General features: G+C 34.6%; 3 protein-coding genes and 2 non-coding genes across 8 annotated transcripts; all 5 read right to left on the reverse strand.

The window, feature by feature from the left end:
- Positions 1 to 466: 466 nt before the first annotated feature.
- LOC107415174 (magnesium transporter MRS2-4) lies at positions 467 to 4,000 on the reverse strand. Of its 3 annotated transcripts, none has more exons than XM_016023459.4 (4): positions 3,362 to 3,995; positions 2,097 to 2,557; positions 1,155 to 1,433; positions 467 to 928 (listed from the first exon to the last, which is right to left on the reverse strand). In XM_016023459.4, exons 1-4 carry the CDS (start codon positions 3,744 to 3,746, stop codon positions 650 to 652), a joined length of 1,404 nt encoding a protein of 467 aa, XP_015878945.3. In that variant the 5' UTR covers positions 3,747 to 3,995; the 3' UTR covers positions 467 to 649. The 3 variants fall into 3 exon arrangements, with proteins under 3 accessions (XP_015878945.3, XP_015878946.3, XP_015878947.3); XM_016023460.4 differs by having other exon boundaries at positions 2,097 to 2,539; positions 3,362 to 3,992; XM_016023461.4 differs by having other exon boundaries at positions 790 to 928; positions 1,089 to 1,433; positions 3,362 to 4,000.
- A 245-nt stretch (positions 4,001 to 4,245) lies between these two features.
- TRNAK-UUU (transfer RNA lysine (anticodon UUU)) lies at positions 4,246 to 4,318 on the reverse strand. The gene has a single exon. It is a non-coding gene; the product is annotated as a tRNA-Lys (tRNA).
- Positions 4,319 to 5,458: 1,140 nt separating this feature from the next.
- On the reverse strand, positions 5,459 to 10,909 carry LOC107415200 (cleavage and polyadenylation specificity factor subunit 3-I). Of its 2 annotated transcripts, none has more exons than XM_016023488.4 (6): positions 10,640 to 10,909; positions 8,349 to 8,501; positions 8,149 to 8,246; positions 7,966 to 8,011; positions 7,734 to 7,883; positions 5,459 to 7,294 (listed from the first exon to the last, which is right to left on the reverse strand). In XM_016023488.4, exons 2-6 carry the CDS (start codon positions 8,496 to 8,498, stop codon positions 5,660 to 5,662), a joined length of 2,079 nt encoding a protein of 692 aa, XP_015878974.1. In that variant the 5' UTR covers positions 8,499 to 8,501; positions 10,640 to 10,909; the 3' UTR covers positions 5,459 to 5,659. The 2 variants fall into 2 exon arrangements, with proteins under 2 accessions (XP_015878974.1, XP_015878973.1); XM_016023487.4 differs by having other exon boundaries at positions 10,636 to 10,909.
- A 64-nt stretch (positions 10,910 to 10,973) lies between these two features.
- TRNAR-UCG (transfer RNA arginine (anticodon UCG)) lies at positions 10,974 to 11,047 on the reverse strand. The gene has a single exon. It is a non-coding gene; the product is annotated as a tRNA-Arg (tRNA).
- A 309-nt stretch (positions 11,048 to 11,356) lies between these two features.
- Positions 11,357 to 17,070, reverse strand: LOC107415162 (phospholipase D delta). The gene is made up of 10 exons (XM_016023448.4): positions 15,571 to 17,070; positions 15,095 to 15,211; positions 14,741 to 14,935; positions 14,057 to 14,326; positions 13,902 to 13,970; positions 13,424 to 13,571; positions 13,116 to 13,264; positions 12,270 to 12,470; positions 11,939 to 12,139; positions 11,357 to 11,847 (listed from the first exon to the last, which is right to left on the reverse strand). The coding sequence occupies exons 1-10, from the start codon at positions 16,501 to 16,503 to the stop codon at positions 11,548 to 11,550; spliced, it is 2,583 nt and encodes an 860-aa protein (XP_015878934.3). The 5' UTR covers positions 16,504 to 17,070; the 3' UTR covers positions 11,357 to 11,547.
- Between the last annotated feature and the right edge of the window lie 1,698 nt (positions 17,071 to 18,768).

Below are 18,768 nucleotides of genomic sequence, written 5' to 3' on the forward strand. Positions count from 1 at the left end.
TTAAATACAAACAAACCCAACAGAGTTTCTGTTGGATGTATTTAGCTGTTTTATTATTATTATTGTTGTTGTTTTGGTAATGAAATTATTTATTTGTCTTGGCTAACAACTTGCGCTATTTGTTTAGAAGAAAGATTACATATATATTCGTTATGCGATTTGATTGAGACCTCAAGGGGAGCTGAATTGGGCAGCGCTGTTTCAGTCTCCGGCTCCTTGGATAGAAACAAATAGAGAACAAGAAGCATGCTTTTTTTTTTCTTTTTTTTTTTGGGTAATTGATGGAATATTTTATCACAACTTTTAATATGCATATATGGGTAGCCCTTGTTGGGTATTTTCAAAAATAGTTTTATGTTTTTCAACCACAAAAAAAAAAATAAAAAAAAAAAAATAAATAAATCTTATTTTATGTGAAAAATAATAAAAACTAAAAGACAAATGAATGTATATTAATAGCAACACATATCTAATATGAGATTTTCATTTTGCTGCAATATGTACAAGCAATTTATGGCACTGGCCGAAAATTCCAATAAGCTTCGAGGTCTTCACAAATGTGGGGGTTCACAAAGTCGAAAATCTGTGAATCCAGTGAACCGTTTAAAAAATAAATAGATAAAAAGCACAAGTTGATCATAAGGTGGATTCAAGAACCAATCAGCTTTTTCCATTTGGCATATCCTAAAACAACCAGGAAAAGCAATATACAACCTGCTGTTATACCTCCAACAAAGAACTCAAATATCCCATTCTTTTGGTAGAGAGTACAGGGAATGTTCATGCCAAACCACCCGGCTATCAAGGTTTCAACAGCTACAGCAAATGATGCAATGGTCAATACCAATTGCAGCTGAATGAGTTCGTTTCGCTGGTTGTCGAGTTGGATGTTTACATAGTCTTCTGTATCGTCAATGTATTCTCGAACCTGCAAAAGCAACAGATAACATTAGGACCCAAGAGAATCACTAAGTTGGAAGAAAAGAATTTGCCACTTTGTAGTACAAGCTCCTAGGAAAACAATTTGCAGAAAATAAAATTGCAACAAACAGGGTAACTTGATTGGATAATATTTGAAATAGTCCAACCTAATACTATCCAGTCCCGTTCAACAAAGATCTGCTATTGCTAGGTTGAGAATGGCTAGCACTTACAGACAAGATCTTGTTACGTGTTCCGTCTAGCTGCATAAAATAAGCCTCAAGCAACATCTCCAGATCCTCTACATCGTTATCATCCAAAAGATTGCTAGTCAAACTCCCACTTCTTTTTGAACTGATTCGATGGAGATGAGGAGTAGAATTGCTAATGCTATTTGAAGCTGAAAGTGCCAACAAAGCCTCAGATTGTTGGTTCTGGATCCACTTCCTTGTCAAATATAAATGCGCCATATCTTCATTGTCATCCAATAGATGTTCAATCTCATCCCGAACCTTAAGTTAGACAAAAAAAAAAATATATATATATATATATACATACATATATATATATATATATACATATATATATATTCCCCATTAATGGACTCTTTAACATATAGATTTTATGATGCAGCACCAATCAGACAAAAAAAATCTATTGTAGCATTTTTGTTCAATTGTAAATAATATCGATTTCTATACTTTCTTATCTATGTACAGGTCAACCATGAAACCAATTAAAGTGAACGTTCTCTCCTCACATTCATTTATATTCATAATGCTGACTAACCAGAATATTGAAGCTCAGATATCCAACCTGATGTGCAAAACAAGTACATAAATGCTTATGCAGGTAAATGCAATGATAGAGATACAGCCTCCACCTCAGCTTTCTCTTATCTAAGCATTACACATGGCAATTGATAGTTGTGCAACTGTAATATAATTCTGGGAATATGTAAGTAACACTGGTTTTGTCCTCTATCCACCTCCCCCAAAATTAACAAATACTGATGAAGAAGCAAGCATTCCACACATCTCCTGTTTCTTCCCTTCAGAATTTCCATCTTAATTAAGAGGAGATTCAAATATTTCACATAATGCAAACTTCGAAAAGAAAAGACATAAAAGACATGGGTATTCAATGGAAAGAAAATAAAAATGAATCAATTATACCTTTTGTACACGAGCAAGTAAACGGGTAAGGTTGCTTTTCAAACTCCGCACAAGTTCAAGATTCTTAGTGCTAACATTCCTAGCCAGTTCATCCAACACAGGGTATGCTTCTCTCTCAAGGTCTGCCACATTGGAATCCAAATATGTACAGACAACCTCCAAGGCAATCTCCAGAACCTGGAACTCGAATGGAAGCTCACACTGCAAACCTTCAACAGCCTCAGGAACAGGTAACCAATGTCTGCCCGTTAAAACCTGCATCTCATTATCTTGTTCATCGAAAGTACCTGCTCCATGGGTAGGGCTTTTATGAGGAAGTTGTTGCCTTAGCTGATCTACAAATGGAAGAACCTCCTGACGAAGAGGATCAAGCAACAGCACCTCTTCAGCAGTAACTATTGCCTTGATAAACTCTAAATTAACCACCATGGCTTTCTCCCTGGCTGCAAAGGAAATGAATTCTGCCATCATGGTCAATTACCTTGACTAAGTAACGTACAAATGAGACAATTGGATAAAATGAAGCCACCCAGAAAATCAGCATCCAAGAAAATTAATAAACAAACGACATGAAACACCCCCATTTTCACAATTTACATCAACTGAACCAAATGAAAGGCAAAGCTTCTTTTTGCTTTTCAGATTGATAGTATCATATAAATTTCCATGGCTTCCTACTCTATAAACCAGGTAGTGAAAATAATGTTAAATTTCAAAGACCTCAAAATCTGAAAATCCATTTTTAACATAAGCAGCAATTTCAAATTCCAAAAACAGTAATTCTGGGTGTAGGTGACATCTAAATGTGTCAGAATACAAACACTAAGCCAAATTCAAATGGCATTAAGTAAAATTCCCAACAAAAATAGCATAAAATTCAAGTATAAAGTGTTAACTTAACTGTCTTTCCTAGCATACCCCTAGAAGTCCACTAGAAAATTGTCTACAACTTAAGAAAACGGGAGCGCTCCAAACTGCTTCTTGCTAAATCTTTCGATTTAAAATTTGGATGCTCAAACTAGAATCAAAATCTTCTAAATTACACCTAAACTAGATTAATCACTTCACAATTGGTTTGGCTTTCCAACTCTTAAAACTAATAACAACATTCTGTAATTCCAAACACCTATACAAATGCGCGTGTACTTGTACATAACAGAAAACGAATTGAAAAACCATAACCAATTAATAGAGGATTAACATAAACCCTCAAGATGAAAAAAAAAAAAAAAAAAAAAAAAGAAGAGAAAATGATGGAAGAGTACCAAGTATATTAGAGGAGTGAGAAAAGACGGGTCCAAGAATTCTCAGGTCACGAGCAGGAATGGAAGCGCGTCGAATGATGGTGCTCTTGTCACACTCCACGAGCTCCGACTGTCCTGACCGATCGAACCGCATCCAAAGCCTGGATCCACCTGTCTTCTTCTTCCCCTTCCCAACCGCCAAAGCTCCAACACCTCCAGAACCAGCCACCAAGCTGTTGTTATTATTATTATTGTTGTTGTTGTTGCTGTTGTTGAGAGGCGGAGAGGAGGTGGGGGATCCGATCTGCTGCCGCGGAGGTGGCGGCGTCGGCGATGGACGCTCCACCGTCTTCTTGGAACGGCGTCGTAAGCTGGTTCGGCGAAAGGAGAACGGACCCTTTCCCATATTTTTTTTTTTCCAATGTATTTCTCTTTCTCTCTCTAGGAATGAAAGAGGATATTGAAGAAAGAAAGAATTTTACACTCGCATCGACCCCAAGGTTTTCTTCGTTCTTTCTTCTTCTCCTTCTTCTTCAATTCCCCTTTCTGCCATAAACGCCGTTGTGCTTTGAGGTCTGCGAGGCTTTGGAACCTCTCACTCTTCTTTTTTTTCTTTTTTTAAAAATGATTTATTTATTGAATTAGATTCTTAATTTTCTAATTGAACGATGCCGTCAACCCTAATAATTCAATTTTTAAATAAGTTTTTGCAGCCTTGAAAAAATAAGTTTTTACAAAATTTTATTTTATTTTTTTAAAAAAAGTTAAAGCTTTTACAAATTTTTTCGTATGCTGCGTTTTACTTACAAAATTTCCCGCCGTCTATGAGATCCACGACACGTGGTTAAATCGTACGTTTAAGGTTAAAAAAAGTAAAATAAAAAAATAAAAACCAAAATTACATCCGCCGTCTGTGGGAATCGAACCCACGACCACGTGGTTAAAAGCCACGCGCTCTACCGGCTGAGCTAAGACGGCCATATGTTAATTTTCGAAAATAATTATAATTATGCAAAATTTAGTCGTTTTTGGTCTTGCTTAACTAAATGAAAACTATATTATAATAATAGAAATTACTTTTCCATCTTCTCTGATTTGTATCTCCAAATATATGACTCAGAGTTTTGCTTTTTGTTATATTATATAGCAAAATTTAATTTGAACATTTAATTTTATAATTTTTTATTTTAAAATATTAAAAATAAATTAATAAATAGTAACTATTTAAACTATCATTTAGTATATAGATTATATTGTAATTATTCACTGATAAATACTATTTTTCTATAACTTATTATCCAAAAAAAATAAAAAATTCGCACCCATTTTTATAAAGAGCAATTTTCTTGTATTAAGTAACTACGAAGGTATTATAAACAGATACTATACAGGCAGCACATGTTTTATTTCCTCTACATTCCCAAGAGAGCAAATATCAAGAACAAGATGTGAAAGGCCAAAATCATCCAAGCTAAAACGAAAATTATGCTACTTTCTTCTCATGTCAAACAGCATATTTTTACCAAACAAATCATTTTACATACAGTGTTCAACTATTGCATGAAACATTATTCCCTCTATGCTATTATCCAATCTCAAATGCTGAAAATTTTAAAATTAATGACCATGACTGCTCATTATGTGAATAGAACCTCAAATATTTCATAATAACTTGTTCCACATATCGACTGAGGCCGCTAGTGTTGTATTCCAAATGTTGCCTTTGCAAAGCGGAATAATTAAACTTCAAATTATTCATAGTTGCTCACCATAAAGAACCACAAAAAATGCATAATAACTACTACAGCACCACTGCTATAAAAAACAACACAACAGTGTATATAGAATCTCTTCTTTTCCAGGAAAAGATATCAACTTGTAAATAAGGAAAAAATAAAACCCTCTATCCTCCTTTTGAATGGTTGAATTTTAATACTACCACACGTGGTAGTTATTGAACATTATCATACACACCCTTGTTGACACCCACTAAGATGCTGTACCTTTACCCATTTATCAGATAAACCTAATAGAATTGTTGAGTTATAAAAGTTCATATATAAAGATTCAACCAGCACTTAATCATGGAAAATGCAACAAATTTCCAGGAGTGTCAAGTAAAATATAAATGCTAAATATGAAATAAACCTCAAAAGATTAACAAATCAAGTATCAAAAAAGTACCCATTACATGACTTAATCAGTTCCTAAATACAAACTAGGGAAACTGCAGTTTGCTGTTACTCTGCATGGCATATAAAGATTCAACACTAACTCCAAAAAACAGAAAAAATTAGATGGAATCAGTATGCAATGGAGCTAAGATGCGGAAAGAGGGATCGGCTTCATAGCACTTTGGATTCGGCGGAATGCTGTCCTCACTCTTTCCTTGAGACCTTCATTTTCACTTTCAACATCACCACTCTGTTTATCAAGCTGTGCGACATTCCCATCAACACTAATCACCAGTTTCCCATTTTCTCCGAACTTCACATCTCCAAAGAGTGAAACAAGAAGTGCATGAATTACCTTCTCCGTCTTTTTCTCATTCTCTTCCTCAGTCTTTATATCTTCTGATTCAACAACTACCTTCGGGACTTCCCTGTTGATGTTTAAAACCAGAGCAACAATGGAGTCTGAGACCATGTCACTTATAGGATCTGACGTCCAATGCAGAGAAATGTGACTATCTGACTCATGCTTCACTGTGACCTGATCATGCACTCTCACAGTTGGAACACCAGACTCCTCATCTGCTGAAGACTCTACACTCTCATATATCTGCTTAAGTCGTTGCTTTATCACACTGAAAGCAGTATGGTATGGGATAGTAATCCTTTGAGTAATATTTGCTGTTGATAGCTGTGAGAAGACATGGAGGTCATCAGGAGCCATTATTTGATAACTGAAGCCTTTCTTTACCAGCAAACCACTGACAACTTCACCAACTTCTGGGGTCTTCTCAGCCAGCTTTCCAATTGCTTTAGCCATTTTTTGGGAATTGAAATACATTTCAACAGACTGACAATTCCTCGGAGTGAGGATTTTGGTACTACGATCAGCAAATTGAGTCACGAGCTTCTGTTTGAGCCTCCCCATCTCATTAGCTTCTCCATGAACAAGAATTATGTTAGGAGGGCCCAGCTCTTCCAAGAAGGCACTTGTCTGTGCAGAGTCTGCATGGGCAGAGAATGAGATGTAGTGGACCTGCATGTTAAGAGCAGCAGTGAGTCCATTCATGAGGGTAACTTCTTTAGGTTCATTAATTATGGTTTTTGCCAGTGTCCCTTCAACCACATAACCGGGAATAACACAGGCATTTTTCTTATCAGAGCACCACATATCAAAGAGTTGCCTTGACAGCCCACTTTGAAGCCCACTCGGACTTGCCATTACTACTGATGGACCAACATCTTTGAAATTCTCAATGCTCTTCAATGGAGATATGTACTTGAAGATAAATGGATTTGACTTTGCATTTCGGATCCTATCATTCATGGAAAGGGTGTATGTCTCATAAACAGACAAACATCTTTTTGCAAGGGGAGAAGCATAGTATATGGGAATGTTTTGGAGCTCAGGATGGTTTGACCAATACTCATCAAGAATGAGGAGGAGTTCTTGGGCACGACCAAGGGCAAAAGCAGGAATTAAGACACGACCCCCTTGAGCAATGGTTGAGTGTATAACATCAGTGAAGCGCTTCTCTCGGATATGCCTAGGTTGATGGTGCTGGACTCCATAAGTAGATTCAATTATGCACACATCAGGAGAGAACTGTGGGGTCTCAGCAGCACGGAGATGTCGGTCTTCCTCGCGTGAATAGTCTCCAGTGTAGAGGACTCGAACACCAGCTATGTCAACCATAAACATTGCAGCTCCAAGGACATGACCAGCAGTGTAGCACCAAAACCGAATGCCATTCACCTCAACTGTTTGATGAAAATCAATGACCTACAATCAATATGAACTTTAAGAAAATAGTCACAAGAAAATCACAAATCCTTATAGGTTTAGAGGATCTTGCCATAGTATTTTATGTACTAATACAGGTAACAAATGAGTATAAAAAGAGCAAAACCAAGAACAGAAAGGTTAAAAAAACTGTGAAATAATAAAAAATGGATGATGCACGATAAGAAATTACAGATTGACAGGCTGATAAAATGAAATTAACACCTGCAATGTCAATCCCTCAAGGCAAATGTAAATGCCAAAACAATGCTGATATACTTATTAGTCAAACAATATATGTGCCAATATCATTGTACTTGTAACAAACTGAAATATGGACCCTTAAAAAAAATTCGGCATTGTGCAAAATTACTTAAACATATATTAGGAAGAAAGATAAATGAGAACTGAAACATGAAAAACATAATAGAACACACACCTCAATCTTATCCATGGAGCGATTTATGTCCTGCTCATCAAACAACATATCTTCAACAGAAACTTTGCTCACTTTTACATAATCTGTTAAAAGCAACTTGTAGATAGCCTTTGTTGCATAAGTCATAAAAACACGGCCTCTGAATGTGGTCTGTGAACAGTTGGTGATATGCAATTAGATTTCAACAACTCAAAAGAAAAACAATAATACATTTATTCACCAAGTGAAAAACCTTCTCCAGGAAATAAGGCAAGGATGCAGCATGATCCAAGTGAAAACTGCAAGCAAAAACCATTGTCAATAATTAGTAAAGAAAAATTAGGGAAAAAAAAAAAAATACCATAATCACACGAGGTGAACAATAGGACAATATAACATCCAAATACAATCCTTAAATAGTAAAAGAAACACATACTGCGTGATGAGAAGGACATCAATTGTTGAAGGATCAATCTCATCAAAGTATGGCAAAGCAGCCATGCCTGAGTAAGCTGGATGAATTCCACAATCAAACTACGAGCCAGAAAAGAAAAAGAAGAAGATTAAAAATCACAAATTGTGAAGAAAAAGAAGATAAATGACCAAAAATAATATTGTCTTGTGTTGATGGCATACCAATACAGTTTTTCCTTTGTAGGACATGTACACACAAGAACGGCCAACTTCATTACCAGCCCCTAAGGGAGTTACTACAAGTTTATCCTCTTCTCTTGTCACAGATGAATCTCTTCGCTTAAGAGATGGTGGTTGTCCTGTTGATGCCATTTTCTACAGAAATTTCCACAAACTATGCATTTAATAATTGGTCCAGTGAGTTTAAGTTTTAAGTAAGCAACTAGTATGAGTCAGATGCAACTGTATCTTTAATGCATTAAGATTATAAAAAGCCAAAACTTAAAAATAAGTAAAATAAAATCATAATCCTCTAGATTAGTGGTTTACAACAGTCACTAATCTACCAGTTTTAGTTTCTTTTCATGTCACAACTTTAACGAGGCAGGGACAATTGATACCACTCTATAAAGCTTTCCTTTATGGTGTCTCAAGAAATTATTGAATTTTCCTTTATTTATTTATTTTTTTCAACCAAACCAAGCTCTGGTGGTGAGTGTAAGGTAGATTCAGAGTGTCGTAGAATATGAATAGGAGATGAAATTGATGCCACTCTATAAAGCTTCCCCATATGGTGTCTCAAGAAATTAATGAATTTTCCTTTTTTTTCTTTATTTATTTATGTATTTTTTTAACCCAAACCAACCTCTGGTGGTGACTGTAAGGTAGATTCAGAGTGTTGTAGAATAGAAATAGGAGATGAAATTACAGAGATAGAACCAGCAGTGAAGGTACTTATGGTGCTCATCATCTGATTTAAAGACTTGGCTGACTCATGATCTGAAGTTGAATTCCTCACATTTATCTAAAACTCTGATATAGGAAATATGTGAAGGAGCATTTGAATAACTGATTGTATTTAACAACTGATTATTTGAAGACATACCAGGAAAACCATGCACAAAAGGAAATCCTTAATCTCATATCTTTTTTGTACTTAAGAAAATAAAAATGAAAAAACCTTATTCCCTAGAAACCCATCAAATTAACATAACTACTATTTTCCTAAGTCAATTTGTTTGATATTTCACTCACAAGTCTATTTATTGTGTGCTGATCTAGGAACTTTTTACAGACAAAAGAAAACAACAAAAGCCCTATGTTTGCTATAGAAGGGTAAAATGATTAATTTCCTTTGGTCTTAAACCCACTGGGAATCCATTTTATCACTCCCTAAGAAAATGTTAAAAATTAGAGTAAATGGCCATACTAGAGCAAAAATGAAGCTACAAGATCTCATAAATGAAGTAAATTCAGGACCAATTTTGAACCATGCTAATACATATTGTTTTCTGAACTATGGTACGTAAATTCAGGACCAATTTTGAACCATGCTAGTACATATTGTTTCTTTAACTATGGTAAAAAACGGGGAAGAAAGAAAAAAGTTTAAAAAATCACCAAACTATATCAAATTAGCTTAACATTCTATAATCAAATGGAATCCAATATAATGGGTTGTTTAAAGGGTTTTAGCGTCAAAATTAAATTTATGAGTTTAGTATTGAAACTCTGCAGCATTTCACAACATCTTCTACTCATTAAGGAAGAAACTTTCGAGCTCTTTTGACATCTTTGGTTGGCACTGAAGATATGAAAATACAGGGAAAGCAGAATCACCCTCTCTCTATTAAATGTTTATCCCAAAAAATTAAACACACAAAGATGAGCAAATATAGAAGACGAAAAAGAAAAGTGGTATAAACAAACAAACCTCTGTCTACATAAAAACCCATTCCCTTTCAACTCCAAATTTAAAAAAGTGAAAAAAAACAAACACTTTATTTTCTTTTTCCTTAGTTCCCAATTGTCCTAATCTTTAGCCAGCAATCCGAGTGAAAGCGCTAACTACAAGCATTCACTCTTGCAACACTTACAAATCAAACAGCCATTAATTTAATCGTATTTCAACTCAATCTTTCATTCATATATAAAAAAAAATTAAAAAAAAAAGTGCATAAATATAACAACCGCAAAATTTAACATAAAATTGAGGGCAAGATAGAACAAAATGCTAAACGGATCAAAAAAAAAAAAAAAAAAAAATTCAGAGAGAAGAAAACTAGGGGGAGAACCAATGTCCGAAGGGTTCCAAGAAATTCAGAGAGAAAGTGAGAGCTAAAACACAAAATATCCGAATACCAACTTAAATGTATATCACTCTAGTTTGCTTATTAAGCTCGAACTTTTTTAATATATAGATATATTTTGCTGAAATTATCAGTCAGGGATGAAGAAAATATAAAAATTAAAAAAAGGAAATTCCCGCCAAATAAGGGAACAAAAATACCAACTCTATCTGTTTCAGGTGTCCGGTGAACGAAAGTTTTGTGTCCTGTTCTTCGCAAGCTCCTGTTTCGAGAAATCCTAAGGTTGTTCCGGCAGCTAAGCTTTCACTCCCACGGGGGATTCTTCGCCGAAGCCGTAATGAAGCGAAACTCACCAAAGCATTTTCTGTCTATTTGTTTCTAATAAGAAAGCGAAATGTCAGAAGTGGCATCGGAGGAGAAGTGAGAAAGTGACGACAACGAACAAGCAGGGCTTTTGGGATGCGAGAAAGTGAGAGAGAATTATGTAAATTGTGAGGGTCAAAAAAGACCAATTAAAAAAAAAAGAAAAAACTGAAAGCGACCACAGTGGGAGTCGAACCCACGACCTTCTGATCCGAAGTCAGACGCGCTAATCCACTGCGCTATGCGGTCAATGTGAAAGGACGCGGAAAGTTCAATATTAAACTAAAAGCTAAAAAAGCTTGCACCGCGCCTTTAAGGTGTGCTATTATGCCACTCTCTAAACTATTATTAAAGAGATGGTTGGCCTCAGCAGTTAGGATTCTTGTCAATATTATGTAAGACTTTCTTAATTATTCTCACTAAATTGATTGTGTTGTCCAATAATTGGGTTAATCAAGTTGCCCAATTTTATATAATTCACTCCTGTGTCTTGCTTTTCAACTGGTACACCGCAATTATGATCATAAATTTACATCATAGCACATACATGATATATTTATGGAAACGTATCAAACAGATAGTAACCATTAACCGTATCGTAAATCATAATTTGAAAATTAATCTCTCTGTACATCAAAACCATAAGACTATAGTAAAATCTTGTTTTGTTTTGATACTTAAAAAAGTATATTGTTTGTCTTTGTTCCACTTGTTGTTGGAGCTTTTACATTGAAGTAAATATTTTGTGGTTATGTTGTTAAAGCATCAGGAAGAGTGCTTGGCGATCCAAGAATTTTACCACCAACATCAGGGAATGATTCACAGTCTCTCAATGAAGAAACTTTCCCACTCCTGCTAACCTCAACTGGGTACTGCATTAAATGTCCCACCATTGTCTCTGATCCTTCCTCACCAGCCACAAATGCGTTCCAGTTGTTTCTGGCAATCTTGTTTACACGCTTCATGCATCTGAGACTCTCTGGTTCTTGGAAACAATCTTCAAGCTCTCCAAGGTGCTCTGCCCACAAAGACATCCGATAACCATATACCTGAAATGAATCCCAAACATTATATAAGATTTTATTATTCTGTTTAGCATTCTATGAATATGATTTAGAGGAGGATAAAGTTGTTTGAAACCTGTCCATGTGGATGTGTATTTTTTGCAGCCCATGTGGATTTTGGTTGATAGGCACCCATTGCAATTTCTGTGTCTCTTGAACCATCTAAGGATCTTTGGTTAATGTTTGCAGATCCCATTAATACATATTCATCATCAACTATCATCCCTTTAGCATGGACGTAAATCATAAAACGACGATGCTTACGAGCTGATGATGACTGTTAAAGAAATAAGATTGATGTGCTTCTTAAATCAAACACTTCCAAGAATTATTTAGAAAGTATAATGCATATATATATATATATGGCTTATTTTTATGATTTACCATTACAGGAAAAAGTAGCATACCGACGAACGGTTTTCTGTATGCTGATTGTGATTTGTACGAGGGGAAATTTCTGAAGACGATGAAGATGAAGATGCAGATGAAGCTTCACGCTTCCCAAGGCAGTAAAAGTTCAAAAACTCCCTCGGATGGTACTGTTCAGAAAGACCTACACTTTCAAGAGCTTGTGTAACTATCCTGTACATCATCGTCATTGTTTGCCACTGCATGAAGTAATTATACATGCATCTGAAATTAGCTTTATAATCAGAAATAGGTGCTTAGAATCTCAGCATCTCATCTGAAAGTTTGCATAACTGATAGTGTTGCAGCGTAAGAATAAACGAGCTTCAAAAACAGATAAAAAAAATTATAAAAAAAAAAAATTTATTGGAAGTAATTTTTAAGTAATAACCAAAACAGTAAACCTTATCACTCTCCTTTCCACTCACCCTCCCAGAAGTTATTCCCACATCTATAGCTTGAGGAAGGCATAACTGATAACCCCCTCTTGTTGTAAGGTTTAATCATGCTTCCCTGCTGTTTAGCAATTTCACAAGTATGCAGGAGTACTTGTTGTCTTGAATTTAGATTATAGTTGTCAAAGTTCTAAGTTATCCTTTGTAAATCAAGTTCATGGTTGTTCAGGGAAGCTTAAAATATTCCTTAATCCAAGAATAAGTGAATATACTTTCTGGAAGTCTCAGAGAACCACAGCCTCCATCGCCATGCCAAGGTGACTCGTAGAAAGAAGAATGGAGTGGGAGGGAGGTCAAACACTTATGAAATCATCATTTTGCTGTGTATAAATATACAAGTAAAGAGCCCTGTAAGTAAAATTCTGTTTCTTTGAGTAATAAATAGCTCACCTGCCAGAATAGAATCTCCTGAACAGCAGCACTAGATGGGACACCCTCTGGCCACATGGGAATTACAATGTAAACAGAGAAACGTTCACTTAATCTGATTTTTTCAGCAATTTTCAAGGCTAGCTCCATAGGCACCACATTATCTGCACCTGTTTATGCATAAAGCTGACATATCAATGACATTTCTTCGTAGTTGTGACAAGTGCAAAAGAAGCTGTCAAGCAAAAATACAATAATACTACATTTTTGTTATATGGTTACTGGCCAAGATTTTTATCGACAAATTTTGGCAAGCATCCTTTGTATACCTGCATTTTTGTATGTTGGCCAATCATATGAAGATCCAATAAAATACTGATTCTCTATGTATATGAAATGTTGCGCTGATCTTATTGCTTTCACATATGCAGCATGGATGCTCTTATCTACTTTCAAATTCTTTCCACAAAGAAGATTCTACAAGAAGAGACAACCAGAGAAATAGAGGAATTAACAAATTTCTTCGCCATGTTCTCGCATAGAACTAAATCTGTTGGTTGACATTGAGTAAACATAAAGCAGAGAAGACAGAGAAATATAAGAATGCATGATGAAAGCTAACTGGTTATGAGACCGAGGAATTGAAATAGCAAGTTAAGCCAATGATTAACACAGATACCAAGAAATAAACAAGCTGGCATCACAAATCTAATATCCAAAGCAAATATTTCATCCAGGTGCATGCATTTGTCATTGAGTTATTTTATTTTATTTTCTATATGGAAATTTTAGTTCTAAGTTTCTAACCTGAGCTGCAGCCTCCTGAAAACCTTTTGGAAAGCCCTTAACAGATCCTGAATCAATAGATCTGAATACCTATCAAACAAGAACAAAAACCAATCACAGGTTATAAAGGATCTTAAAGAAATCTAAGCACACGTAAGTAAGACTTTCTTCCCAACCTGCACATGCCAATTTTGAGAGTCTTCTTCATCATTAACACGTACAACTTGATCACCATCAGGACCAGGAGAGGGAGTGAGTATCCATGAAATGCGGTCTAGTTTTATCAAGGAATCATCATTCCAAGGCGTGACCTTCTTGAGTCTGAAGTCACGCCATTTAGCTTTCTTCCATCTTTGTTCAAAATTTGTTAATATATCGTATGCAGCAGGACCCTCAATTTTACAATGTAAATCATGCCATGGTTGCCTTGGGCCACGGGAATTAGACTGCACATGATAGAGGGCATAAAATTGTCAAAACATCATATTCTTAAATTTCACACAGCTTTTTTCATGTCAATCTCATTTCAAAAAAAGAGAACAAGAATCTTGGAAATGTGCTACACTAATATCACCAGCGACAAAATATTAGCTATTATCAGAAATTATATGTCAAATAATGTCCAAGAAAAAGAACGGTAAATGATTGACAGGGCTAAGTATCAGATTAGATAATTTATGTTGAGAGCCCTGTGTAGTGTTCAAACTTGTACTCACATAGACAATCTAATTCGAATTCTAACAATAAGATCATAGTTGGGATGAATCATGTTACTAGCAACTGTTACACATTAATTAATGATATCTGAGCATGCATTAAGGTCGGCTGTACAACTTTGTGTGCGAAATATAACCACTTACTGAAAAGGTAGGATTGTGGATGTCATTGTGGAAGACAGTGTCAAGATCATGAAAGAGTCTGTGCTCAGGAGTGTCATATCTGCCATCGCAGATATCTAAACCACCAATGAAAGCAGTTATTTTTCGGTTATTTCCAGCAGCTTGAGTGTCAAGAATCACACACTTCTGATGATGTGTAAAAAGGGTTCCCACAACCTGGACTAGAGGAATCCATTCAAATCAGCAATGAAGTAAAAGCTGCCATGAAACAGAATATATGACAGATTTCTCATTGGTTGGTATACTACTACATTTAGGAAAAGCAAATTCCAGAAGTAACAAAGATAGCTTTCACTCAAAACACAAATTCCATACCTGTTGCTTGAAGATGCTAAGCTTATTGCTTGCATAACGGGGACAAAGAACACAATGAACACTAGAATGTTTGAAGAACTTTTTAGTTTCCTCATCGTGGGTCTGCATGACACCTTCCTGCACATAAGCTATAATCATTCAAAGTGCAATGCAAATGTAATTCAGATTGAATGCATCACTCCACCAATTCATTCTCTTACAAGTACTATATAAACATTTATGCATTCACAAATAATTGCATAATATGCTAAAGATGCATCAAGAAACTCCTTTTAAGAGACATGAAATCTAATAATCTTTATACTAAGTTTATATCCTGTCCTCGGTCCTATTTATTTGAAAAAATTATTGGTTGAAAGAAACAAATTTAGTTAGGTATCTTAGAATCGTAAATATCCCCATTCCATATCATTGTAACACATAATTATATAAATATTAAATGAGAAACTCATGTAGGACCTGCAAAAATGTCTTACTGTTTTCAATAGAAATTTGTCATGTGAAGTTTTGTCATCCCAAATCAGCATAATTACACGAACCCCTTCTTGAGATTTGTATTTCAACAATTCTCCAAAAGATAGCTCTCCTCCAGCTGGTAATTGTCTCGTTGGCTCTCTCACAAGCTTAACGCGATGGTACACTGACCATCCAACGATGTATATCAGGTGGTGAGCTTCCAAAATGGCATGGCATATGTCTTCCCAGCATTGATGGTGCTGGTAAACTTCTCCAGTATCTAGTACAATGTCAGGTAGTGCAGCATTAGGTACATGAGCGTCTTGATAAAGAGTCACATTCCCTCCTTTCCGGAGTGGAAAATAAGTATTAAGAACTCCAATAAACTCTGGCCCAGCGCCAACACCATCCTTATACAGAGAGTTTTCTCCAACTGGTATATACTGAATGGAAACATGTAATTCAGGATAAGGTTTCAAACAACTTCCATAATGGCCAATGATCGGAAACCAGTCATTGATTTTGTTTCCTGAAACAATCTTATCAGCAGAAATCTCAACCACTCCAATATGTTCTGCTCCAAGAATGTCATCATCTTTGACATGAAACTCCACTTTCGCGACGGGGTGAGCAACAGGAACACAAAAATGCTCATCCCACAGAGGATTTTCACAGTTGGGTATTACTCTAGTTTGAGCCACAGTAGCGCCTGCAAGGCATACAGACACATAAGGGTCACTTGTAATGATTGAATGGCTTCCTGGATGTGGTCTTTTCCCAAAGGGAGAAGAGCAAGTTCCAAACATGGTCAAACACCTTCTCATTCTCTCCGAAGCTAAATCCATATTGGGAAGAGATTTAGCTTCTAAAATCCACAAATCCAATTCACCGTGCAAGAAAATAAGTTCTTTAGAATTTTCATCTTTCTGGGAATCATTATGAACGCTAGCCATTGAGATTCTGGTTTATGTATCCAAAGCACTATAGATTAATTTGATTTTCTTCCATTTTCAATGAAGAAAATACAAACCACCCAAAAAACACTGTCACCAATTAAACATCATTGATGTATCCTTTGCCACTTCTTCAAGTAAAGCATCATAATTTCATCCTAATAGGATTTTCCGGCATAACGCAGTTTCTTATACTCAAATGCAGCAGTCCCTCTCCAGAAATCCGAGATATCATGCCCTGATTCGAAATCAGAACGATGCGAGCCACATCAAAATCAAAGGTTCAGATCAGAGTGAAAGTTTCGACGGAACGAACATGGAAAATATACCAAAATAAAAAAATATTTAACCAAATAAATATTCAATGTTTTAAGGGATTTGCTTTCTGTTTTATTTCTTTTTCAAAAAAGTTCAAAAAGAATGAGGCAGAATAAGATCGATCACCTGGACACTTCATTTGTGGTTTTGCTATGAGAGAGAGAGAGAGAGAGAGAGAAATGGCGAACAACAACAACACAATAACAAGTAGGAAAGAGAGAGAGAGAGAGAGAGAGAGAGAGAGAGAGAGAGAAGAAGAAGAAGAATAAGAATGCGAAGAAGACGAAGAAGAAGAAGAAGAAAGAAACTAAAATGGCGGGAAATGTAAGGAAACGAATGGAAGCCAATAATTATTGAATTGTGTGCTTCTAACTTCCCTTTCCACCACGCAAAATGGTCACTTGTTCAAACTTTAACTTCCTTTTCTAACGGTTTTAATTATTTCAATGGTCAAACGTTATTTTGGGATCTTCCGATAATAATAATAAAATAAAATCTCAAAATTTTTTATTAATTTTTTTTAATCAAATTAATTTTAACTTAAATAATTCTAATTAACATGTATTTCGATCGATAATATTTTGAAAATTTTGAGTACTGTTTTAATCGTTTATTTTTAAATTAAAAGACTAATTGATTACTTTTGTTTTTCAATTAAGTTGGATTATCCATTTAATTTTAATAGCTTACTTTTACCCAACTCAAATACCTCTTTACAAATTATTTGACCCAAAAAAAGTCTTTTTACATATCCGTTTAATGAAGTTGTTAAAAAGTAAAAAAACATTTATATTTATAACCATTTTTGTTTTTATTTTATTTTCTGTAGGATTGATTTATAATCATTTAGAAGTTAGGCATGCATAAAACTAATGGGAGTTTAGACAATATTCTTTGCTTAGCTAGACAATATTCTTTGCTTAGTTAGTGACAATATGTATCGATAAATTTTTTTATTTTAAAAATTTAAAAATAAATCATTTAATAATAATTATTTAAATTTTTATTTGACATATATGCCATTGATAATCATTCACTAATAGTGATAAATAGTATTTTTAAATTTTTAATTCATGTAATTATTTCTACAATATACATTCGGTATGCATGAATTCAGGAAGTAAGAAATGGATATTTAAATGTAATTTACTATTACAGTATTACATTCTTGGATTCTTTCCCCTTACCATTTTTTTTTTAAACAATTAAATTTTGACTAAAAATTACTTTCATTTCTCAAAAGAGTCCGAAGGAATTTAGGGAAAAAAAAAAGTTCTTTAGGAACGGCTTGATAAGGTGTGGATTGTTTTCTATTTTTTCAAATAATTTTTTGTAATTTACTTATCTCAAATATTTACTAGTATTAATTAGTGTTATTTATATTTTGTTTAACATTTTTAAATAACTATAAATTAAGGAAAGAAAAATACAGTTGAAATTATGCTCAAGCTAGTTAGCGTTTATGCTTTTATTATTTTTATTTTTTTTACACTTTAATTTCTTAATAAAATTGAGATGTTTAACAAATTATTGAATAAAAACTATTTAAGGTAAACAATTACACATAATTATGTAGAATAATAATAATAATAATAAAGAACACATTACCAATCTGGCACAATCCATTTATATTTAATATTGAACCCAAAACAAAAGAACAAATAGCCAAGAATACTCTAAAAGCCAATTTAAAGCAATCGATCCTTCAAAAATAAATTAATATACATTACATGAACCAGGGACCATTCAAATGAATCGATCCTTTTTATTTATTTATTATTATTTAATAATCGTTTCATAGATCAAAACTCTGAAACTCACCTTAGCGGTACATCAACATGCTATCAATTACAATTATCAACAATAATTATAATAAACTTATTGCCCCCAAAAAAAGAATAACAATAAACAAAAAAATTCAATTCAGGCTCTCTTAAAATATGTCTA

This window comes from Ziziphus jujuba, chromosome 4 (genome assembly GCF_031755915.1).
Source record: "Ziziphus jujuba cultivar Dongzao chromosome 4, ASM3175591v1".
NCBI lineage: Eukaryota > Viridiplantae > Streptophyta > Magnoliopsida > Rosales > Rhamnaceae > Ziziphus > Ziziphus jujuba.